Source organism: Agelaius tricolor, unplaced genomic scaffold (genome assembly GCF_023055355.1).
Source record: "Agelaius tricolor isolate 1412-34295 unplaced genomic scaffold, bAgeTri1.0.p SCAF_4, whole genome shotgun sequence".
NCBI lineage: Eukaryota > Metazoa > Chordata > Aves > Passeriformes > Icteridae > Agelaius > Agelaius tricolor.
In genome coordinates this window covers 51,088,226-51,113,114 of record NW_027269264.1, presented here as the reverse complement: position 1 = coordinate 51,113,114, position 24,889 = coordinate 51,088,226, and the positions used below count along the sequence as shown (strand labels likewise).

Below are 24,889 nucleotides of genomic sequence, written 5' to 3'. Positions count from 1 at the left end.
AGCTCAGAAAACCCTTTTAAGGTCTATTCTCTGTGATAGGCACTTCGCCTCCTATTTAGAGAATCACTCCCACACGCTGCACGCATCCATATGCAAACATGCAGACACATGATTTTTCTGGGTGAACTGAACTACAAATCTTGCACTTTAATATAATTTAGGCAGCCTGTGCAAAGCTCTCTGAAGTCAGGATTATGGACTAGTCTTCTGAAAAATGCTGTAGAAAAGCCCAGAGGAAAGGATCATGATTTTTGTGGGGTTGTGCTGCAAGGCAAGCACTCACAATCCCCAGAGTCTATTCCAGGTTGTGTGTCTGCTTAACTTCTGTGTCACCTCAAGCCTGAATCTGGGCCAACACCACCACCTGCTATACTTAGGCAGTGTTTGAATGATTATCTTAGACCTTCATTAAGTCTGCCATCATTGCTGTGGTAGCATGTTCTTTCAGAATTGGGTATTAAAACAATCAAGCCCAAAACTCCCCTGGATTGCAGGTGAAGAGATGGAAAAAAAATGAAAACAAAGAGGTTTGCCCAGAACTACTCTCACATCTAACTGCAAAAACAGGGAGATAAAAGAATGACTCTTGAATGTGAGATGAATCCTAAGGGACCTGGGGACAAACTGTTGTATCTTACTCATGAGTGGATTATTGATGGGCAAACTCTCAGTGTTTTTATTAAAATTCAGGAAAGCCTGCACCAAATCCTTCAATATACTGCTCTCTGGGTCCTAGCTTCCACTTAGATAAGGTGTGAGCTACTACCTGAAAAAAATACAGGACAAGTAGCTGTCTGTAAGACCAAGGACCACCAAACCACCCAGGGCTAGATCTTCCTCAGTCTGGGACAACATGGCTGGAACAGGACAAAAAAAGAGACAGTGGAAGCCAATAATGAAACAGTGAAAAGACAAAGCAGGGCTCAATGCATGTTCCCTGACATATTTTGGTTAACATTACATATGCTAAATAAATGTCATCCCAACTGGGACCTGGGCTTTGTTTCTAGCTCAGAGAAAAGTTCAGTGAAGCTGAATGATAAGAGCCCTATTGCCTTTACATTGCTTCACTGTGCAGGAGGTCTCTGAGTGCATACAGTACAATTACTTTTGCTCCCAGGAAAAAAAACACATTGAGGTGGAGAAAGGAAAAAACTGTCCTGTGTTTCTTGTTACATGAAACACTCTTACTCTTACATTATGACTTTGGTTTCCTTTATTTGCTGGTCTCTCCAGCTCTCACAGTCTTGGTGGGAGTAGCTTGCAAGGGGGTATTTAATCCCAGGGTGCCACAGACATAATAGTGGCAAGACTATAATAAAGAAGAACAGGGTCCTTCTTAGGATAGTTGAGTCACTGTATTTGCAAAGATAACATCTACACCCGCATAGCAAACACAACCTGCCAGTGAACCAGCCATTAAAAATAAGCTGCAATAACCAAGAGCAAAGAACAGAAATAACTGAAGTTTGTGCCCATCTTCTATAGCAATATCTGGAGAAAGGAAAATGCAGTATTACTTAAATACTGTTGTTAGAGGATGGTGCTGAAGTAGAGGTGAAGTCCTGCTGTTCAAGCTGGGAGAAGGAACAATGCCAGAGGCAAGGGAAGGAAGGAGAGGAGCTATGTGTCTTTTAGATCCTATCTTCCCCCGTGGCAAAACTGACTGATTGAGTTTTCCTTATCAGTATAAGTTATCTTGAGCTGCAAAGGTTCTCTAGAATTGGAACTTCCTTGTAGTTCTTGCTGAGCACAGTGTTCAAGAGGGTGGACATTAAATGGATTAAGAAGTGGGTAATGGACAAATCTCAAAATGCAGTTGTCAAAGAGAAACCATGATAGAGTGAGGGTATTTGCAGCAGGGCTCTACACGGATCAGTAGCCAGCTCTGACGCTAGTCAGCATTGTCATGAATGATGTGGAATTAAATATCCCGGCTGATAAAATCTGTGGATAACACAAAATGGAAAATTGTAAGGACAGAGCTCTGATACAGAGTCATCTAAGTCACTTAGGTCACTCTGAACAAGCTTTGGCTGGCTGAGACATTATGTGCATGTTTCTGCAGAACCAAATCTAAGTTGACTCAGGGCGGAATAGGGCTGCAAAACGGGCCTAAAGAATGAGGGGCTGCATTTCATAAGACAGCAACCTAGAAAAGTACCTAGGCAATGGTGTAGAAAAGTGGTTAGCACGCCTGAGGAAGAGAACACCATCTCCCAGGATGGTGGTGAGCAAAACCATCTAGCAGGCCTCTTCCTCTATAATCCAAGAACCTGAAGGACAAAGATGATTTTTAGTAGGTGACACTGGTGGAGAGAGTACTTCAGAAAACTGATCCAAGCCTGGCATTCATTTTTTAAAAACTGCAATAGGTTTTTAAAAAACCTGTATAAATGAAACACATGCCTCTAAGTGCCAGGTTTGAAAAGTTGTGCCCATCCTTGCCTGAGAGAGCTCCAAGAGACTTGGGCCTTTGCGGAAGTATCTTTTCTGGGAAAAATAGGCTATATACGATAGAGCACTTTAATCACCTGGAGAGAGACTGCACTTTTCTCTAAAACTTTTCTAATTTGAACACGATGCCAAACACATTAAAGCGAGAAGTCAGAGACAGGCTCTTGTCACAAGAGGATGCACATCAAAGCAAGCGATGATGCTGTCGCTTGCTCTGCCTGTTGTCCTCGTAGTAAGAGCTGGCCCCTCACCAGGACACACATTTTAGCCAAAACACAGCCTGTGGGGATGGCTGTGGGGCAGCAGCAGGATGGCTTCAGCACAGTGGTTCAGCCCCCTGGGGCAGCTCTGTGGGCATCTCAGGTATGGAGTGGGAGACGCCAAACCCCTAAAAATCCCTTTTGAACAATCAGGCGTGTAAGCCTCTGACTAGCCTGGGGTAAACGGGGTTTGGGGGGAAAGGAGGAGTTTGCCACCGCTATATTTCCCCCAGTGCAATGCCCATCTTTGCTGGCTGACTGATGCTGCAGATCACTGAAGAGGGTCTTTAGCACGGGGAGCCCGACGCTGGCTCTGTGTGTCAGTGTTATCGCTCGCTGTCACATTGCGAGAGAGGAAGCGAGTCTGTGCCACGCACACAGAGAACAAAGCCCTCGCCAAGCCGAGTGAGAGTTACAACTTGTCAGCACGTCTCTCAGCCTGCCGAGGGCCAAACATGAAACACAAAAAAAGGCCTGAAATGAGGGGAAAAGGGAAAATAATAGCACAGCGAGCTCTCAAGCTCAGAAAAGGCTTGCTATAAAACAGCACCTTCGCTCTCTGCCTCTCTCTGTTTCTCTGAGTCCTGGCTGCTGATGAAGGGAAGAGACGACTCCCCTTAGCATAGTTACAGTACTGTTGCAGTAATAGGGACCAGAGCCAGGTTCAGATCTGGCTTGCACAGCCCTCCTTTCTCCACACACCCCAAAAAACATTGTTAGCCAAAAAGCATCGTTACTAATGATGAAATCTGGGGTGGAAAGAGCCTGCGGAGGGTCATTTTTTACTATATGGACAGTAAAGCTCTAATGGTTAAAAACACCTTTCTGAGACTTGGACTTTACTCTGAATTAATCAATTAATTTATCCCATTAGTAGGAATGGGATAACAGTTTTTTATATTTGCTGATCTTGCCTTAGCTGTGTTGGTGGGACAAATAATTCTATCATTGTACAGTGTATGTCTGTAATGTTGATTTATACCTACTAAGACCTTGTTTCAGGAAGCTTTCTATATTTATGCTTACTAATCGTTTTGTCCAGGTGTATCACTTTCTCTTTCAAACACTTTTGACATGGATAATATGCCATGGCAAGAGAAAAACAATAGGATGGGCAGCACTGTGCAGGGCTGAAATGAAAGACCAACTTCAGAGCACTTCTGTGAAAAAACAGAGATGCATCTATACAAACTGACTGAAAACAGGAGACAAACTTCATATGGACTACATCTTATGCTGCCAGTTGTTGCTGATACAGTTGGTAGTATATGCATCCTTCAGGCTTCTGGTCTAATTAAAATTAGATGAAGCAGAGCACTGTCAGTAGCAAACTACTTGGCAAATATTTGTCTTGGTCCCATCATGGCACTGTGCTGCATTTCCTTCTGATGCCCACACTGGTGGGGGATTGAGTTTCCCCCTATTAAGACTCACCTGCTGTTAAGAAAAAACATTATCCAGTTCAACACCCCTGTCACAGGCAGGGACCCCCTTCTGCCAGACAAGGCTGCTCAAAGCCAAATCCGACCTGGCCTTGGACATATGAATCTTCTGAGTACACAAAGAGATGATCCTTCTCTTGCAGGTGTGCAGAAGTCTTTTGACCCTAGCTTTTCCCTTTTGCTTCCCCCCATGAGCAGAGTCTCAGGTATGAGCTTGAGTGGCACATGTAAGATCGAGGTGTGGTTCCAAGCCAGGATTTCATCTAACTCTTGATGAGCAAGACAACAAATTCATTAATCCTAAAGGAAAACATAAGGACAATAATGGTCCCTCAGATAGATCAAGGGCACCCAGCTATGCTACTTTTACAGAAGCAGAGCCCTTATACAGTAAGAGTTACTAGGTAGCATTGGGCTGAGCTGAGAAGGATTAAAAAAGACTTATGGAAAGGAGAAACTCAGCAAGGAGACAGACAAGGCAGTATTTGGCCCTGAATACTTCCATCTTCCTGCATGTGAGAGAAGATGATGGAGAAAAGATTTGCAGATCCAAGCCACTAATATCTCATAGATGTCCACTACAACCAACACCTGTTTGCTGTGATTTCAGACCACAGCAGCCAGGATCAGAACTGTGGGACTGTCCCCACAGGCTCACCAGGGAAGGGCTGACTAAACTGTGTGGATGGGGAGGTGCCGAGCCTTATCCTGACCAAGCTCACCCTGAGACCCAGCTGTCCACAGCCCTGCCAGCAGCACCCGTGCCTGCATTAGACTGCCTCTGCAGCGGGAGGCTGTTTATGAACTAATTCTTTACTGCTGGCGTAGCACCCGGCTCATTTTCACCTTTCTTAAAGGTTAACCTCATTTCCTTCTATTAGTTGGTTTTAGCGAATGCCATTCGGCGCAGCAGTTAAAGAGCTCTGTCAGCGGATGGAAATGACAGTGGCATTTAAAGCCAGCCGGAGCTGAGAGCTGGGGGGTGGGAAGGTGGGTGGAAGAAATAATCTTCAATAAAATGTTTGTAGGGAGATGCTAAGTGACATCAAAGAAAGCAGCCTTGCTTTCCCCAAGAGGAATAATCTTTGGCTCAGCGTGCTCTGTGGTATGGGTCTCCCCTGAGTTTGAAACCAGCCCAAATGCAGGGAGAAAAAGAGACTGGAGGACTCCAGAAAGGGCTCTGGACATCCCACCTTTATGGATAACTTCATTTTGGGTCCAGCTGGCCTTACTTAGTGACAAGTGTGTGCTGAATATTACTGTCACTGAAAGAAAGTTCCCCTGTGAGTGTGTTGATTATAAATTCTATTGCAAGCCCTGCCTGACATTTCAGGGCATCCTGTCTGATCCCAATTTTACTGCATTCCTTCACTTCTCTGCAGTACTGTTTTAAAACCTGAGGTGAGACCTGCAGGAAAGTCTTCTACTCAGAGGAAGGATGAGTTTTGCTTGTGCAGGAGATTTCACAGGGGGTTTGTTTTCTTTTCCTTACTGCCACAGAATGGTGAAAGGAGGGTAAGCAAACAGGCTGAATCAGGGAAACACATGCAGACTACCAAACCCTGGCACAGAAAAGGTGTGATGGGTGTAGTCCAGGCTCTTGCTGTCCTTCTGCTCTGTCCTCACCAGATCTCTCCTGGCATGGGTGTAAGACATTGTTCTGCATCAGGGAGAATCTGCAGTACCCAGCAGTGGCAGGGACATCTGAGCAGTGTTTCAGCAAATCAGGAGTCTGATCCAAAGCCTGCAAGGCTCTGTGGCACTCTTTTTCATTAACTTCAATAAGCTTCAGCTCTAACCCTGAATCCCCAATGTTTATTTCAAGCACTGGTATAACATCACTGGAATATAATGTTCCTCCTCAGACACACCTTAGGGTAACAGTCTAAATGAATATGTAGATAAGTCAAGCCAGATCCTGCTGGGTGACATCCTGAAGCAGACCCATTCATTTCCTGGGTCATTTGTCAAGCTGGCCAAAGTATTTCAAAAGGCCAGGTGCCTAGCCCAGCGTGTAGTTTTGTAACAGGCAAAGCATTCCCCTGGAACAGATTCATTTCAGTGAGTTTTTGGTTTTTTTTTTTAATTAATGCATTGAGTTCTCTTTTCAGGAGGTACAAATCTATCATTTTAATGGGATCTTTTTGATTTAATTTTGTTTCAAGTCTGTATTGTATTAAACCACTAGCTTCCAACCTGAGTTAGACCAAAGGTTTGTCTGGTCCAGCATCCTCTGTTCCAACAGTGCCCATTAGAAACAGTAGGAACAAGGCTTTTATGAAGAGTGATCCTCCCCCTAACATCCTCTGGCTTCCAGCAGACAGAGGTTTAGTGACTAAGATAGATTTTGCATCTGGATATTCATGTTTTATAGCACTGAGTGGACATAAGCACCACTAATCTGTCTCATTCGCCTCAGAGCTAATTTATTACTTTTGCATTCAGCAACATCCCATGACAGAAATGTCTTTTATTTATTCATATAGTGTGTGAAAATATACTTTCTTTTGTCTGGCTGAAAACCACAGCCATTCTGCTTTATATATTTTATGTTTTGAGGTTATTAAGACAAAGGCTTTTTATTCCTCTGAGACAATACCCTGTAACATTTCACAACTGAAGAATTTCCGTTTCACAAGAACTTTGGCCTCTTCAATTCAAAGTGGAAGCACATTTCTTGAGACATCAGTATTTCTTATAGGAAAAAAAATTCCATTTTTCATCCAGTTTCAGTTGTTTCATTATATCAGTGTAATTGAGGGTGACAGCAGCAAAAATAATAATAGCAAAAAAACCCCCAAAACCAACCAAATGTAAAACTACCAACAATAACAAAAAACCTACTTAGGCACCCTGGGAAGAACTGGCAAGAATGCATTAAAGTTTCATAATAGCAGCTTCTTTCTGCCAGCTGGACTAGGAGAGTCACAAGGACAGGTTGGGAGGATCAGACACCCCAGCCTAATCACACTGGCACCACATCATGTGCCTCCACCTTTTTGTTCAGCTGCCCATATGCAGGCATGTTCCATATAGAAGCAGAGTCCCATTCTCACCTTCATTTTTATCAATAACATCTTCCAAATGGGACTTCCACCCAGTTAGAGGGGAACTGGTTTAACAAAAGTTATGTTAAAAAGTTAACAAAAGTTGTCTTTTTAGATGACCTGACTTGTGGGGAAAAAAGTCACTTTTAGGGTGTCCTAGCAGCCAATGGGATGTCTGGAGGATTAACTGGGTAGATCCTATTGGGGTTCAGGTCTTGTATTCTTCACCTGCAACTGGCCACATGCACTGCATGCCCAGCTCCACTGCTCACATCCACAAGCAAACCCTTACAGGATTTCAGCTCTTGCTCCATAAAGCAGGGTGAAATTATTTTTCCCCCTCAATCTTCTTATTTTTCTGCTTGCAGTTACAGGCAAGACTATCTCTTTACCTGCTCATAAACACAGCCTGGCAAACTCCACTTTTGATTTTAACTAAGGTTTCCAGGTACAGCATCAAACAAGTAATGCACAAAACTTCTGTGTGAAATACAGCTTCATAACTGAAGTGAACATTAGGCTAAGAGCTGTATGAAGTAGGAAAGGTGTTATTGAGACCTCTGAGACATGCTGCTTGGATTCCTTTATTATTATTGTTTTCTTTTGCCTTTTCTTCATTTTCTTTGTTTGTAGATGAGGGCATGGAGAGGAAAAAAAAGCCAGGAAGTTTATAAAAGCAATAGAGAAGGGAGTTGAGGCGTTTTGTGGAGATCTTTAATGACATTCTGTATAATTTGAAAGTGGGGAGAAAAGGGGAGAGAGAAAAAGGGAATTAGCAAAAAAACTGGCAAAAGAAAAGTGGAATGTGGAGAGAAGCGTGTGGATGAATTTTAATGCAATCAGAAAGCTGTAATAATGGTAATAAAGGAATATATTCAGACGTCAAGAGAGGGAAAAGGGAACAGGACCCGCGACACCAGAATTTAAATTAGACATAGACGTATAATTCTCTTTTCTTCCCCCCCTCCTTTCTTCAAATGAAGAAAATGGAATTTTTAAGCACAGCAAAGGAGGGATTAACAATTGGCAGGTTTTCAGCCCTTTGTCTTTTGGCGAATCCCATTTAATCACCGTCTTTAATATTAAGGAGGCTGTGGCCGTGTGGGGCTGTCTCAGGCTTGGGGGAAAAGGGATGATATACAGAGGAAAAGAGAGATAACACTTCGGTTCAGGCAATTGTGAGGAAGTGTTTCAATTACCTCCACTGAAGTCTTTAAAAACTGAAGTTTAATTTGATCTGAAATGTCGTCCCAGCTCCTGCAAGAGAAAATATGTCCTTCCCACCCCCCTTCCTGCCCATGCCCATGCTGTTTCAACAGTCCTCGGTGCTCAAGGCTGGAGTGCTACCACAGATTAATGTCTTGGCCTTCTAGGCTTCTGGAAAGGGTTTCAAAGCTTCGACAGGTCACCAGTGAGATGAGTTTAGGAACTGAAACTTATTTTCCTGACATACCAGTCTTGACACCAATGACCCTGCGGAGTTTGTCAAGAAGCTTCTAAGCTTTGCTCTGAATGGGTGTGAAAACCAAATGGCCCCTCAGGCTCAGCCTCAACCTTGTGTGGCCACAGAGTGAAAAGGGGATGTTACACATAGGAATTAAGATCTGTTAAATTCTCCAGAACCAAAGGCAATAGGAGTGGTATTCAAATCTGAGCTGCCTCTGAAAGATGAGTGCAAAAGCACAAATCAGTGTTCATTTGAGGTGTCATTTGATAGTACAAGACAGTCTTCTCCTTTATCTCCTTTTTCTTCTGGAAATCCATCAAACTGCACCAAGATAATATTTGTGGATTCACAAGAGGAAGGAGCCTAAACAGTCATGCAAATTTCTGTGAAGTTGAGTCATAGCACAGCTGGACACATCCACTCTTCCATGCTGGGTCTCCTTAGGTGTTTTCTCCCAAGAATGTTTCCAGGGTTGTTCCTGGGAAATGGGAACTGTAAGACCAGGCTGCCAACAGCTATGGAAAAAGGTCTAATTTTACCTTTTTTTCATGATTGAAAGGTTGATTTAGATTCAGATATTCTTCCTGTTGTGGCAGGATTGTGAAAAGAAAGTGTGTGTTTAGTCTATAGGTTGAGTTTAGAAAGACCAGATTTTGACTCCTATGTCTTTTCCTAAAAGGCATTGCCGCAGGAACAATTCCCAAAAATATTCCAGTTTCTGATAACAACTAAGAATCATGAGCTGTGAGGCACAGTTCAGAGGCAGAGGCTTTATGCTTTGCCTGGCACGGGGTTTCTTTTCTCACCAGCAGCTTTCCAAAGCAAGGGCTACAAATAAAATGGAACTTTTCAAGTTGTTTTCCCAGCTCAATATCAAACACCATAAAACCTGTCACTTAAGATCTGCACAGGGAATCTGCTCAGGGAATCTGCACATCTTTTGGCAATGGACACTTGTGATGGTGCTGTTCAGCAAGTCAGAGCTACAGATATTTGTCTTGGGGTTATAATATTTGCAGCTGTACAAGAGTCTGCTGTTAGGATTTTTTAGGCTATGTCTTCATGGCAGGGTTTGTTTAGCCCATGGCCAAAGTTTTTCCATACGCTATGTGCACCAAGGAAGTCTGAGTGTGTTTTCATCTCAGCTGCCCAGATGAGGCTCTCAGTTTGTGGCTGGGTTTCACTTCAGTGCTGGTGCACAGAGAGTGTTGCTACAGCAGCACAGACCAGCCAAACCCAAACCAGGCCCACCCTCCTGCTCTGAACAGTCCCCTCCATCTCCTTCCATTTGTCATCATGGCTCTGCACTTTTTCCATCCTCCTCCTACGCTTGCTCTCCCAGACAATGCCTGGATGGGGTTTACAGCTGCTGCACATCAAGGACCTCTCCCAGTTCCCAGTTCCCTTTATAGCAGGTCTTCCCTCAGGAAGGTAGGACTGTAATATAAACTAGGACACTGAAAGAAGAGAATAGGCCCAGTCATGTTTAATTAAAAAACATCATCTTAGACATTGGGTTCAACATCTGGCAACAAGTTAATTTTCTTTCCAGTTTCTCACAGGGCCAACAGCACCCAGCACCTGTGTTCTCTTGGACACAAGCACCTTGATCAGGGTGTCGCTGTATTTAGGGGTCGCACTACTGCAGGACATGAAAATCTCTCCCTGTAAAATAACTTCAACATTCACAGCCATTGTAATTTACCAAAGTAGACTTTTATTGAGGACTAAATCTTGCCTTGACTTACCCCCATGCTCTTGTGTGAAAAGGAGAAGGGAAAGCTCCAGCCGCTTAAATCCGATAGAAGCCATTGTAGGGTTCAGCTATAGATCTGACTCCCAGCCTGCCAGGTACATCTCATTATTTCTGCCAGGGCTACCTGTGCTCCTGGAGTATGGCAAACCTCACCAATGCCCAGTTTTGCCAGGTGCAAACACCAAATTATTCTTTTTGCAGATGGGGAAACTGAGGCTTCCTTTTTAACTGGGTAATTTATGTAGCCCATATTTCCACTGAGGCCACTGTCCTTGGCAGATATATAAGTATTTAATAACAGTAACTGCACAGTCATCCATCTCTTTGGTACCAGGAATAACAAATCACTCTAACAGAACAGTGGTTTTTCTTTCCCTAGTTTCCAAAGCATGGCTTAAGATGGGACTCAGGAGTCCCAAAACTCCATCTGAAACATACAGAAAAGAGCTTCAGCCAAGCTCTTGAATATCCTCATGGGTCCACTCTTCCATAACTGGATCAGGAATGATTTCCACTCTTTCCCAAGGCAAGATCTAGGTTCTATCTATTGAAAATTGTTTGTGGCATGTTGAATATAAGCAGAAGGAAGAAGTTCCTGACTCAGTGCGTGCTTAAACTGGAGAATGTCTTGCTGCAGGATGCGCTGGATGCTTGCAAGCACACACGGGTTCAAAAGTCCACTGAACAATTACATCAAAGAGAGACACTTCAGAAACTACTACATATGAAAATACAAAACAAAACAAAACCCCAAAACAAGTAAAAAAACCAAACAAAAAACCAAACCAAAACAAACAAACAAAAACAAAACCACCACACTGCAGACTCCAGAATTCCCTGAATTGCAGAGCACTGAATTCTAGGAGAATATTTGGGGGGATCAGCAAAATTCCCCATTCTTTTACTCTTCCCTAGACATCCAAACTGGCTGTTGCCAGAGGCAGCAAACAGAATCAGACAGACCCTGTGTCTCTTGTTCAGCTGTTCTCTCTGTTTACTGGATCCATGTCCAAGTCAAGGCTCAGAGTGCAGCCAAGAAATTAAGTAAGAGAAATCCTTCAAACTAAGTTTTTGACATGCAACAGTGGAGAGTAACGCACCTGTGGGATGAAGCTTCCTTCTTTGCACGGGAGAGTTATGCTCCCACACCTGGGCTTATATTCATTTGCGCTTGTCCCCATCACACAGCTGTTCAGATTAGTGTTATTCTCTCTAGCCCGGGTGTCTCAAAGCCTCTGTCTCCAGCAGTTGGAGACCAGCAGCTGTGCAATCATATCTGCTAACGTATGGGATATAAAGGATCTGTTAAGTAAAACCAAACCAGGGAGGGAGGAGGGGGAGACATCAGTGCAAAGAAATCAGTCCTGCTAAGATGTGATTAGGGAAGCCCCACAACACCCAGCTGCAAGGAAGAGGTGAACTCAGCAAACATTTTAGAGCCTACAGCAGAATTAGCCCCTTGAGAGTGTTGTTTGATATGGGGAGGAGGAGGGAAAAGGGGGCAAATAGGAGCTGCAAGTAGAAGGAGGGTTTGTTTGCTATTGTTTGAAGCTAGGTAGCATGATGCTTCTGTTGTTTGGGCTTTTGAATTTTGTTGGATTTTTCCCCCATCCTAATTTTTGAAGCACCTCTATCTTACAAGGTTCATGTATTTTCCAGCAAGGCACCACGGAAAAGATAATTAGCTAATTTACAATTAGCTACAACAGTATTCATAATCACTTCCCCTGTGGAAAGGGTGGTAATCATCATCACGTAGCTGTAGGACTGCTGTGCAAATGGCAATAGGAGTGTGAAACCCAGGCCCTGGGAAATGCCCTGCTTTTAGCCTATTGATCACCTGATTAGCACAGGTTAAGGGAAGTGTTGGGGCACTCTGGCTCAAGAGAATGACAGGTTTGAGCTTGCAGATTTGACTTCAGAGCTCCAACCAAATTTTCATAACATTCAGGGCATCTGCAGCCTATCCTTCTTCTCCAAAGTTCCTTCTTTCTTCTTGGACCTGTGGAGGATTCCTTGGTCATGATTGTCTGAAAAAACCCCAGGTTTACAGCTCTTGTTCACCACCATGATTTTGGCATATGCCTGATCCCACTGCTTGGAGCTGGGAGTTCTGGGGGATGAAAGGCTGGACAGGAGTCAGCAGTGGGCTCCTGTAGCCCTAAACCAGCCTAGTCCTGAACTGCATCAAAGAAAAGTTGAGGCAGGTGGTTCTGTCCCTCTATTCCATTTTTGTGAGGCTGTTTTTGTATTTTTGAGACTGCTACACCCAGCTCTGGGGGCCCTGCTGTAATAAGGGTGTGGAGCTGTTGTAGAATATCCAGAGGCCACACACAGGGGGCTGGAGCACCTCTGCTATGAAGACAGGCTGAGAGAAGAGAAGGCTTCAGGCAGACCTTATTGGGGGTCTTTAAATACTTTAGGATGCTCATGAGAGGTGGGGACAGACTTCTGAATATCGCCAGTACCAACAGGATAAGGGCTCCTGCTTATCAAAGAGAGCACATTCACTCTAGATACAAGGAATAGTTTTACACCACAAAGTTGGCGAAACACTGACATAGGGGAGTTTCTCATTCCTGAAAACTTTCAAGATTCTGTTGGATAAGGCTCCGAGCAACCTGCTCTAGTTGAGCATGTCCCTCCTCACTGCCAGGAGTGTGGACCAAATGACCTCTAAAGGTCCCTCCCAACCCAAACCACCCTGATTCTGTGCATGTCAGGAACACTCCCAGTGCTATCTTCTTTTCCTGCTCTGCAAGGACAAATCAGGAGGGTAGGCAAGCAAGATCAACTCTGCTTCCTGCATCCTCTCAGGTAAATGTGCCACTTGGCTCTGTGCATCAGCTTTTCTTCTTACCCACACCTGCATAGAAAACTTCTCTAGTTGCTTATTTGTTGTGTCATCGTGCCAAGGAGATAAACTTGAAGGCCTTCCCAGTGCCAGCACCAAGGCACTGCAGCTGCTCCCCCTCTGTGTGTGCAAGCATGTTTGGGAAGGGGGGGAACAGCAGCAGGCACAAATAATTGTAAGCTATACAAATTAGCCTGGGACACAGAGATGGTGAATCTGTCCCTCTTTATTTCCAAGGCCTCGGAAGTTCTAGATGGTAAAGCCAGTTTGTGCTTTCCCAGTACAAGGATTCAACCTCTTTGTTTAGCATGAGGAATACAAGAACACAAGTGCATTTATATACTCTTATCTAAATGTACCCCCACGCACACACATACATTAGCTTGAGCTATCTGGATAAACACAGTCCTGTGTCATGTCTCCCTGCGAGTGACCCTAATTTTCCCCCAGTCCCTCCACAATTGCTGTGATTCTTGTTCTTGTCCTCTTGCTCCACAGAGGGTCAAACATCCTGCATCTCATTGTCCCTTCTGTCTCTTTAATTAGTGCCCGTCCTCCCCCCTCTCCCCCTCGCTCCAGTGTCCCCCCTTCCCATCTCCTTTCAGCACTTGGTTTGCAGCGCTCTGTTATTTCACCTTTCACGTGCGCCGCCTCCTTCACCCAGGCCCATCTGACACTTCTGCCTTACACTCATCATGGAAACATAACATTTAAATACAAATAGAACAGGGAATAATTTAACCCCTATTTGCACTGGGGAAGGTGCCAAGGCTGCATATAAACACTGCAGGGAGGTCTGTAGATGTTGTATATCTAGCTGACAAGTTGCGTTTCTTCACCACAGTGCCTTGCAGCCAGATTTTCCTGACAGGCACGAGCCTCCACTCCTGGCAGAGTGGTCAAAAAAGAGGGAAGCCACAGGGGTATTGGAAATGTGACAAAAGGGACACCTCTGGGAACCCTGATTTGCCATTGCAGTGGTCTTTCTCTCCCTTCCTCTTCTCCTGTGAGGATCTTGGAGTGCTACCTTCTGTCACTGCTGTGATTTGCTTATGGCAAAATGGGGCAGACCTGAGAGGAACCTAATTTTCAGTGTTATCAGAATTTGCCAGCAAAAACCTCCTTGGGTCTCCTTTGTGTCACCACACATAAAAATATCCACCCATGCTTGGACATTTCCATGGCAAAGCGGGCACGATGGACTCAGTTTGTGGAAAAGACTGATAATGGGGTGTACAATAATGAGTGAAGACAAAAACATGAGGGGAAGAGGCTCACATGGACACCAAATTCAGTTGCAATATTGCACTGCTCATAGTGGCGCCAGTTTTAGAGATGCTGCTGCAGCAAGGTTAGTGGGGAGTCCTCAGATGAGATAGAAACTGAAATTGTGACTTGGGAGAATGTAATAGACAAAAATTTGGACAGGTTGTTCCTCACAAAAGCAAAGGGGAGATGCTCAGATATGAATGAATACTCGATGCACAGACGTGTGTGGCCTTGAGGAGGCTACATGGAATAGGCCTCTTTCATCACACCTGTTCTTAGACACACTAAGCTCACTGTCTTCATTTCCCTCATGGGGAGGAGATGGAGAATGCTCTTCCTGGGTGCCTATCTCTGTTGAGCAAGTCTGGGTGGTGCTGTGAAGTACAGCTGCCTCTCTGTGGCCACAGACCAGTTTAGGTTGGAGCACAAGGTCACGTCCACAGCTCATGCTGGGGACATCCCAGATCATGGGCTCATTCCCGGCCACTTTTCATCTTTCTCTTCTGCCCTGACAGTGATGTTTCTGTTCTCCTTGACTGAGTGTTCACTTTGGTCTGGGACCCATGTCTTAGGAAGTTTGGTCTGAAGATTTTTTGCCCCACAGTGCCACAGTCTGAAATGGCATTGAGCATTGAGCCTGGCAGTGGAGGAGATAGGGGACTGAGTCTGCCCAGTGCTCTGAAATTTAGGTGTGGAGCCTGAGACACATGTAGTGGGAACAATGTCTCACTGAAAAAGGAGGGAGCATGGGACTCAGGATGGTGATATATATGGACTATATATGGACTATATAGAGACAGACCCTACAGGCAGGAAGAGCTTAGGGACAGCATCATCTAGAACTGCTCAAGGCTTGTGTGCAGCCTAAGACTTCAGAGTTTTGTAGGATGTAGGACCCTTAAATCTCACTAGAGGACACTGGAAACACCTGGTGAGGAGCACCAGTGGTGTGCACATGTGGTCAAGACACACCTTGATGACATCAGAACATCCCCTCTTCATTTTATTCTTGGAAACTCATGGCCCTTTTTTGACATATTTACAAAACAGGTTTTTTTGGTGCTTGGCATCCCAGTATTTTGTCCAGGATGGGGAAGACTAGTGTATGATGATGCTCAGGGTGTAAGAGGCTCATAAAAGACCATTAGAGGAAAATCTCATTCGCCAAGACCTGGAACACATTGAATGATCCCTTCTGCTGGACTCTTCCCTCTTTTTTTCTACTCAGGATATGTGATGAGTGTTGTTAAAACACAGTGTTGAGTTCCCTGAAAGAGCTGGGATGTGAGAGGCAAATGCAGCACTTTGTTATAGAAACTACTGAAAGTAAAAAAACTTGTTAAATAAACTCATTTTTTATCAGTCTAGAGTGTGATTGTGTAGAGCTCTGAGATGGCAGATACAACAAATTATTCCCCTGACTACACAGGGTGATGATTTTCAGGAGGGGGACAGGGTGCTGGTTTGGAGATGGGGTTGGAGGTGATGTCCAAGCAGTGGCTGTCCATGGGGACCCCCTTCACACCATCTCCCCTGGAGCAGCAGCAGCTCCTGGGGAAGGTGATCCCCCCCTTTGGCAGAGCCTGCCGCTGATGGTCAGATGCCCATCTCATGGGCAGCTCACCAAAGCACCACATCATCTGCCAGCCAGTGCAGTCCCGGTGCACTGCAAAGATGTGGGATGGGGGGACGTAAAAATAATAATTTGAGCACTTCCTAAAACACCTGGTTTCAGCTTTGCATAAACTAGACCAGACAAGGCAGTTTCAGGCCAGTTCCACACTAGAGAGTTTTGCTGACAGAGGAGGGATGGGATTTTTTTTTTTTAATGATACATTTATATTAGCAAAAAGTCTGGTGAAAACAGTTACACAGCTAGAAGAGTGCTTTTGCTGATGCAGCTTATTTGAAACAGGGGAAGCTGTATAAAGTACAATATAAGGCTCCTCTGTTGTGCTGGAAGCATTTAACAGGCACAAAGTTTCTAGACAAAACCCTTTGCCAATCATGTTCCTAGCTCTTTCCAGCTCATCTGCCCCCTTCCTAAAATATCTTCCAGGAAGCTGGTCCCATTTGCTAGGTAGGTTTTCTTCCAACACCTGGGAAACCTTTGGACTTTGCACTGGACTCATTTCCTAAGGCTCTATAATGCCCTAGACTGAAAGATGCTCCCCAGTGCACACCGTGAACTTCAGCAGCTGCTTCTCTGAGGCTTGTACCTCACATCTTGGAGTCTTTTTTCCAGGACACTTTGGCCATTGGGAAAACAAGCCTTTCACATGTCCAAATCACCTTCTTGTGAGGTGGGGACAACCTACAAGCTGCGTGGTGTTAGGTGGGGATCTGTGCACCACTACAATCTGAACATTTTGTTGCCAGCAAAGACCTCAAAACACCTCTCTGCATAATAAATTCCAGCATAAAGTAAGAATATTCTTTGTTTTAATAGGTCTATCAGAAGGTTATTTCTGTTTTTCTCACCCATCAGAAGTGTACCTGTATCTCCCTAAACCTGTTTTTCCTACCAGTTCAGCAGCCTAGCTGAAGGCAACATAATTCCTGCTTTTCTGTGGGCAGTACGCTTTTCGTTGTCGTGGATAACTCGACTGCAGGGTTGAAAGCTCCTAATATCCTCATTCAATAGCCACTGCATGAAAAATTATTCACATCCAAGCTGTAAAGTAATTTGCCAATGTGCAGGTGCATCTTGGAGAGGGGAATTTTGATCAAACACTGGTTTGAAGCAGAACAGATTGCCTACTCCAGTGATTTCTCAGTGAACAAAAGTGACATGAATTGCCCAATTAGTCAGCCAGAAAAGGGTTATTGCAAACCAGTGTTTTGTTCAGCTTTAGGTTAACCTGTGCATTAAAAAAAATAAATTAAATTTTAAAAAATTATTTTGATATTTACATATATTTATTCAAATTAGTTACATCTGCTCTGTAACGTGCTCTGAAAAAACCCTCTTGGTTCACACATTTACATAGTGTTTAATGAATCATAAATAAGACATTTATGAATCATGTGCAAATGGCCTGTTTACATACACGATGTAAACTATGTAAATTTCCTTTTTTTTCTCGGTGTAACGGTAGTAGTCTTTGAACAGAAACCTGATTGAGAGGCATCATTCAGCCCCCTCTGAGATCCTTCTGACAATCTTTTTTTTTTTCACCAATATTTTCTGGAGGTGTCCCATGGAGATCCCCAAACTTGGTTTAAGGCCAAGTATAAATCATAGAATCATTTGGGTTGGGAGGGACCCTGAAGATCATCCAGTTCCAATTCCTGCTCTGGGCTCATCCCAGCAGGTCCCTGTCCCTCCTGTGCTGGGAGCCCAGGGCTGGATGCAGTGCTCCAGGTGGGTCTCAGCAGAGCAGAGCAGAGGGGCAGAATCCCCTCCCTGCCCTGCTGCCCACGGGGCTCTGGATGCAGCCCAGGACACGTTTGGTCCTGTGAGTGCACAGTGCTGGGTCACACTGAGCATCCTTGTTCAAAATACAATTATCCACTAGCAGAAAACATCCTGCTTTGGCAAGAAATACCACCTGCCTGAGCTATCTTATATATTAACAATCATATAAGTTAACTTTATATTTCAAAAAACAATTTAAGTTTCAAAACTTTGGGCTTATTTCAAATGAACTTTATAAATATATTAAAATCTCATCCAAACTTGTAGATACATGTCTCTGAGTGGGCATGAATGACAAATCTCCAGTTTACAGGCTGTGACTTCCGTTATATCCTGATTTTAAAAAGCTTATGTTAAACATTTTTTTTCCTGCAACTTATTTAGTATTGCGAGGGCTACTAACTTATGTTATTTTTCATTTGGACTTGGTTCCAATATACTATATTTATCACATTCCTCTTGGATTGCAGTCTGAGCAATGTTGTCATTTCATTTACTGCAAACTGACTGCAAAAATTGATCAGAAGAAGTTGATTTGGAAGACTTTGGTGCCTAGGTTTTAAGAGGCAGATAAAGATTTTATAAATAACCAAACCATTTTTGTTTGTTGTTTGCTGGTTTGGTTTTTCCAAAATTTGCTGGATTATTCCCAAGTACTCATGTGAAGTCAGAGGCTGTTAAGTTTTTTCGAGCCAGCCACCTGAAAAGACTGGCAGCTTCTGAGATGTGTCACCTCGGTGAAGTCACCACTCGTGTTGCATGTGATACTGAGCCACCTTGGCTTTTGCATCCCTCCTGAAATATGGTAAGCATCTCTTTATTTTGTTCCAGAAGACAGAAAACTCTTTGTGGGCATGCTCAATAAGCAGCAGTCGGAAGACGATGTGCGCAGGCTATTCGAGGCGTTTGGCAACATCGAGGAGTGCACAATCCTTCGGGGACCCGATGGCAACAGCAAAGGTAAGGCATGCCTTGTGCTGAGCTAGACCCTGCTCTTCATGTACATGTCATTTTCTGGTGTGACAAAATTATCATGCAGCCCCCAGAAGAGCACCTCTTATTTAGGAGGGGGCACATTTCTACTCTGCTGGTCAGAGGAAAAAGCTGGTCACGTTGTAAAACACTCACTCCAGTGGGCTATGGGTCACCACATGCAAACTGGTGCCTCCCCTCTGAACAGGGCCTTTACATTCGCTCAAGATGTACTCTCCCCACTCCCTTGAACAGGATGACTCTTTCTTTAAAAAAAGCCAATATTGGTACTTTACCTCTTGGCTCACGGGCTCCATTATCGCCTCTGTTTGCCTCTCATCCACCAGCCCCAGGTCTTTCCCTTCTTCGCCTGCTCTTTGTACGGGCTCATACCAGCCAGTGATTGCAGCTGCAAGGGTACAGGTGCCAGTTAATATATTACACTCATTACACATTTACTGTTTGAAACACGTAAATACCTCATTGCAAAACTAGGTGCCTTTCCTCCTTTTGCCACTTTTTTTACCTGGATATCACAAAAAATCTTCTGCTACAGCCCGGGCATGAGAGTGAGGCTTCTTTCTGGTGCAGGAAGGTCATATTTTTCCACAAAAGTCTCCAGACTAAGTAACTTCAGTCTGAATAGGAAACCCTCTCCTCCTGGCAGTTAATGTGTCCATTAAATATTGATCTGCATATAATATAGCATAAACTATGTTGGCATGTGCAACACCAGAGAAGAGGCCAGTCCTGCAGACACTGTTCTTATCTCACTGGATATTTTGACAAGGGACAACATCGACCAGCACATTTTTGCAACAATGTCTTTCTCCAGTGCATCACTGCGATTTGGATATTTTTGCAAAAAAATCCAAATCGCTGTGATGTACTGGAGAAAGACATTGTTATCCAAAAAAATCACTGGTGGCCAAAAAAATTACTTTACACCAGACTCATAGCTGTCCAACACACATCAGCACAAATCAATATATATTGATATATAAATATTCTTGATATAAATGAAAATAAACTGTGGGCACCTTTTTTCAGTTTTGGGGTTACTTCATTTCCACAACACCCAAAGACAGGGGCTGGCCCACAGGGAAGTAATAGTCTAGGATGTCCTAGAGAAGCTCCAACCATCATAACAGCAGAGAGTTAAGCAAGTCATTCACTGAACAAATCAGTAAATTGGGAAAAAGCAAAAAAAACCATGTCAGGCTGCTTCCACCTGGAATGAAATCTAATGACAAAGGAGTTAAACAGTGTAATAATAAAGGCAATAAAGTCTGAGTTCTGTGAGAAACAAATTCCAGAGGACATCCAACCCACAGACTTGTCTTCATACTTGCTCTATCTCTTTTTTTTTTCCTTCTAAAACAATTTCATTATAAGACAGAATCTGAGTGGCAGCTCCATATTGCTAACCAGTTTAATTATTAGTGCTAGCAGACTGCAGTCTCAGGCTGACGTTTCACTGAGCTGTTCAGGATCAATACTGAGCCTTGACAGAGTTAATATTACCAGCTTCCATTTGCTGGTGCTATTTACTGAGAATGTGAAGCTCCTAATTTACACACACACAGTTTCGTGCATGCACACATGCACACAGAGCAGTCAATCCAATGGAAAACTTAAGGCTAGTGCCCTTATCTTAGGAGACAGTCAGGCAAGCCACAACTCCCACAAAGTTATTCCCAGTCTGTAATGTTTTCCATCTGCTAGAAACCAATATGTGACACACATTGCTTGTGAGCTACTTATTTTGGGTAAAACCCATAAGGCTTAAATTCTATGTAAGTTGAGATTTAAGCAGATTGTCTAAATTCCAGATAGCAGTCAGATCCCATGCACTTAAATCCTGCCCAGACCACCAGGTATCCCTGTGGTGACCCTCTACACCCTTCAGGTAGCTCAGTGCAAGCACTGCTCTCAGAAGCTGGGTAGAGCTGGGTAGCAGCTCCCCAGTTTAATCCCATCACAGCCCAGGCATAACCAAAAAGCTGCCTAAGCCTTTCCTGAAGCCGTGGGTGCTCTCCTGAGCCATGGGCCATGGCCTTCAGAGTCTGCAGAAACACCTCCTGCCTGAATTGCAGTGCTAGGAACAGTGGCTGGAGCAGGTAACCAAGTGGCAGAAGAGCTGGGACTGAGGAATTTCTCACCCTGAAGGGGAATGCAGCACCTGTGTTCCCTGGGAGAGGATGAAGTGCTTCTGCACCACTCCAGGTAAAGCTCACCAGGGTCCAGGCAGGAGTTCTCAGGTGAGGGACCTGAAGTGGATCCAGAAGGCCCCACAGAGTCTTCATTGATGCTGCTGCTCTCTGTGCAGCTATTCTTTTTCCCTTTCTATTTTTTTCCCATTCAGCAGTCTGCCTCAATAACTCAAAAAGTAAAAACTTCCAACACCACCCTCCATAAGAAAAGCCTTACCCTGTGCAATTACAATCCTAGGGCCTGATTCTGCAGTCTCCTCCAAGCTGCCAAAACAATCAGAGCAGCCCTTCCAGCCCTAGCCTGGAAGCAAAGGAACAAGAAAACCTTAAGCACATGTATCACCCTGTTCAGCAGAGGTTATATCTCTGTGTGTGTCAAAATCCCTTCACACTCCAGAGCTGCTCCTGTCAAAAGGACACCATTGTTCTGAGGAGAGTGACATGACTCACATCCTCTGCTCACCCACTCCTGGAGGCAGTTCTGGTGACAATGGGAAGGAAGATTATGTGCACCTCTGGTGTTGTGTACAGAAGCCATCTGATTGAATGCACAAACAAAAAGGACAAAATGTTGGGATCTGTGCTATTGCCTTGCCATTTACACCAGTAAAAGCTGAGTTTTCACTCATCTTGCTACCTCAAAACCTACTGGAAGCAGTTAATAGAAAGCAGTAGGAGGGATCCCATTAGCATCCTGAGCATTAAACAAGATAAATGCCTGCTACTCCCTTTATTCCCACCTTTATCCAGCTCCACTGATCCATCAGGACCCTCAGCACAGGGGTGAATTTCACCTGACAAGAGTGAAGCCTTCAACATGAAAGCAGCACCACAGCCAAAAATCCTGCTCTAAATTAAATTGGTGACTGGAACAGGAAAGCTTTTGTATATTTGCTAATCAGCATCTTCTTTTTAGAGGCAGAAAGTACAAAAGAATCTCTGCAAATAATTAAACACCCTAATTCTGGATTATCTCTGATTAATGAAGAGGAAGACGCAGTATCTCAGGAGCCTGGGAATGCTGGGCTGGGATTATGTCATAATTGATCCCTATTGTTTCCAGCTGAAGTTTATCTATCTCATTTTCTCATGATTGTCTCTTCTCAGCTCCTTATAAATTAGATCCAACTATTAGCAATAATCATTGGGCCTTTCCTGAAATGCAGCCTGAGCACAGTGCTGAGAGGGTGATGCAAAGTGAACAGCCCTCAAAGTGAACTGTAAGATATTTTATATGTGTATATTATTTTTAGAACAGGCTATCACTACTTTCTTCAATCTCACTTCTATCAGCCTGCAGTGATGATTTTAGGGACCTTTGGGGTTCATTCTTCTACTTTGCATCTCTTCTAATTTCACCCTGTGCTGTAGGGATCCAAAAGGGTGTGAAGACTTTCTAAACTTGCTGCAAAGGGGCTGGAGAGCCATCCCACTGTCAGGACTGGCATCCTGTGCCCTGCAATCTGCACCCCTTCAGGGAAACCGAGAGGGCTTTGCAAATTGATTAAAAGCTCAAAAGTCGTTGGTAGTAATAGAAGAGGATGGAAGCCAAAACTTCTCAGATCTCTCCCAATCTGTTCCAGAAACTGCCTTAGCATATGGAAATTACCCTTCCCATCTCTGAGTCAGTTTGCTTGTAGCTGGGAGTGTTGGCAATACTTCCCCCCACTCTAGAAGTGCATGTAACCCTTTGAAGTGTTGATCATTTCTGCACTCCAGCACAAACCCATAAATGCACCTTTCTGCCCTAAAACCTTATGTAAGAGTTTGGTGTGAGATTCCCCACACAGCAATACAGGCCAGAGAAACGCTGCCCACATTTCTCTAATGTCCAGAAGAGAACACCTACACAGGCACTGACTTTGCAGCTATGAAAAACTTAAGATTCAAGTTTCAGTGGTGGCAGGATGGTAATCAACACATGGGTACCTCTCCCACCCCTGCTACTTCACCAGAAGGTGTCTCATGCTTTGCCAGACCTAAGTGGCTTGGAGCCAAGACAAGCTCTGGGCAGTCTGTCACAGAGCTCTACCAAGCAGTGAAATCATAAGGTACCTTGTGGGTTTGGAGTAACTTGAATACCTTCTGTACATTTGTCCTGTGCTTGCTTGTGTTAAGAATGTGCAGCTTTCCAGTGACTTGCACATGCTTCCATGCTGTTTCTCACAACCACAGAGGGAGGAATGCCCATCATTAGATCTAATATCAATAAAAGAAACAGCTTTTTCACTCAATAAATTGTAAAACTGTGCAAGATTCTGCCGTGGAAAGCTGTGGATGTCAAAACATGACTGGATCCAAGATGTTCTTGCTAAGTTTGTGTCTGTCAGTACTTATTACAATTAATGTGGGGATTCTGGAAGCAGCTTAGCCTTAAGAGGTCCTCAGGCTGCCAATGTTTGGACTCTGGAAAAGGACCAGGACTGTGACAGTGTTCACAGGGGTTCTTGGATGAGGGAAGAGACAAGCATCTGACTCCATGTTTCAGAAGGCTTGGTTTGTGGCTCGGGCTCTGTGTCCAAGCCAGCTGGGCTGTGATTGGCCATTAATTACAAACAACCACATGAGACCAATCACAGATGCACCTGTTGCCTTCCACAGCAGTTGATAATCATTGCTTACATTTTGTTCCTGAGGCCTCTCAACTTCTCCGGAGGAAAAATCCTAAGGAAAGGATTTTTCATGAAAAGATGTCTGCAACACAGGAGACTTTTTTTTTTTTTTCTTATTCCTTCTTCACAGCCATATTATTGGTGAGTTCTGAGGACAGGATACTTAGCTAGATGGAATTTCATGATGCCCATGCAAACTTTCTTATGCTCTTCTTTTTCCTCTTCCAGGGTGTGCATTTGTGAAATACTCTTCACATGCAGAGGCCCAAGCTGCCATCAATGCCTTGCATGGCAGCCAGACAATGCCGGTGAGTAGCTCCGTCACACGGGCAAGTGACAATTGGGCCAGCCCTGGCTGCCCTGATTGAGGAGGAGAAATTATTTATCTGTGCTCTGCAACTCATCATCCAGGAAGGCCCAGGGCCTTGGGTATGCTTAACTCACCAGAGGAAAGGCTGGGATGGCATTGTCCTTCCTCACAGGCACAGAACCCCAATGGGTGCTGTGTTCTGTCACCAGCAGTTTTGATGGCCTGAAAAAAAGACATAAAGTTCACACATGCCAAAAAGGTTTGGGTCAGACTCGCTGTGGGCACAACCTCACAATTTTCAGAGGGATGAATCAAGTAAAAACTGGTGTCTAATGTTTTTTTTCATTTTCCCTCCTCTGAGAGCGCCTGTCTCTAGGCAAAGGATAAAGAACTTTTTGCCAGCTCTCAGCAGAGAGAAGCACGTTCACATCATGGTAGTGGGGGCTAGAGACAAATCACAGCAGTGATGGGTGCCTGTCTCTGTTACCAAAAAAGTACCAGCCTGGGCATAGGTCTGGTTCCCTTCACCTGCCCCTTGAAAGGTGTCAGACCTTGGTGTCTGACCAATTACTGCATCTTCCTGGAAATATCTGAGGGATCAGTCCACTTGCACAAATTTCTAGTCATATGGGGTTTCAAGACTGATTGTTCAATTAAACAGAACTGGGGTTGTATTTCAATGCAAATAGATATCTGTGCACCACCATGAGACAGAGAAGGATATAAGGCATTCCACTGTCAGTAGGAGAAGAAAATCTGGAACAAGTTGTTTTGGTTTATTATAATAGTGTATTATTTTTATTACTAATTATTCACAGTGTAAATCATGGAA

At 44.1% G+C, this 24,889-nt stretch overlaps 1 protein-coding gene across 16 annotated transcripts in view; it reads left to right on the top strand.

Moving 5' to 3' along the window:
- The window catches only part of CELF4 (CUGBP Elav-like family member 4), a 712,244-nt gene that overhangs the window by 573,457 nt on the left and 113,898 nt on the right, over positions 1-24,889 (top strand). For 11 of the 16 annotated variants that reach the window (XR_011678996.1, XR_011678995.1, XM_071425772.1 and 8 more), the window contains exons 4-5: positions 18,782-18,910; positions 23,976-24,055. Coding sequence is in view for 14 of the 16 variants with exons in the window: in XM_071425772.1 (XP_071281873.1) it covers positions 18,782-18,910; positions 23,976-24,055 (209 nt within the window). In the remaining 2 variants the exon portion in view is untranslated. The remainder of the gene's footprint in view (positions 1-18,781; positions 18,911-23,975; positions 24,056-24,889) is intronic. The other 5 variants (XM_071425784.1, XM_071425779.1, XM_071425782.1 and 2 more) reach the window with 1 other exon arrangement.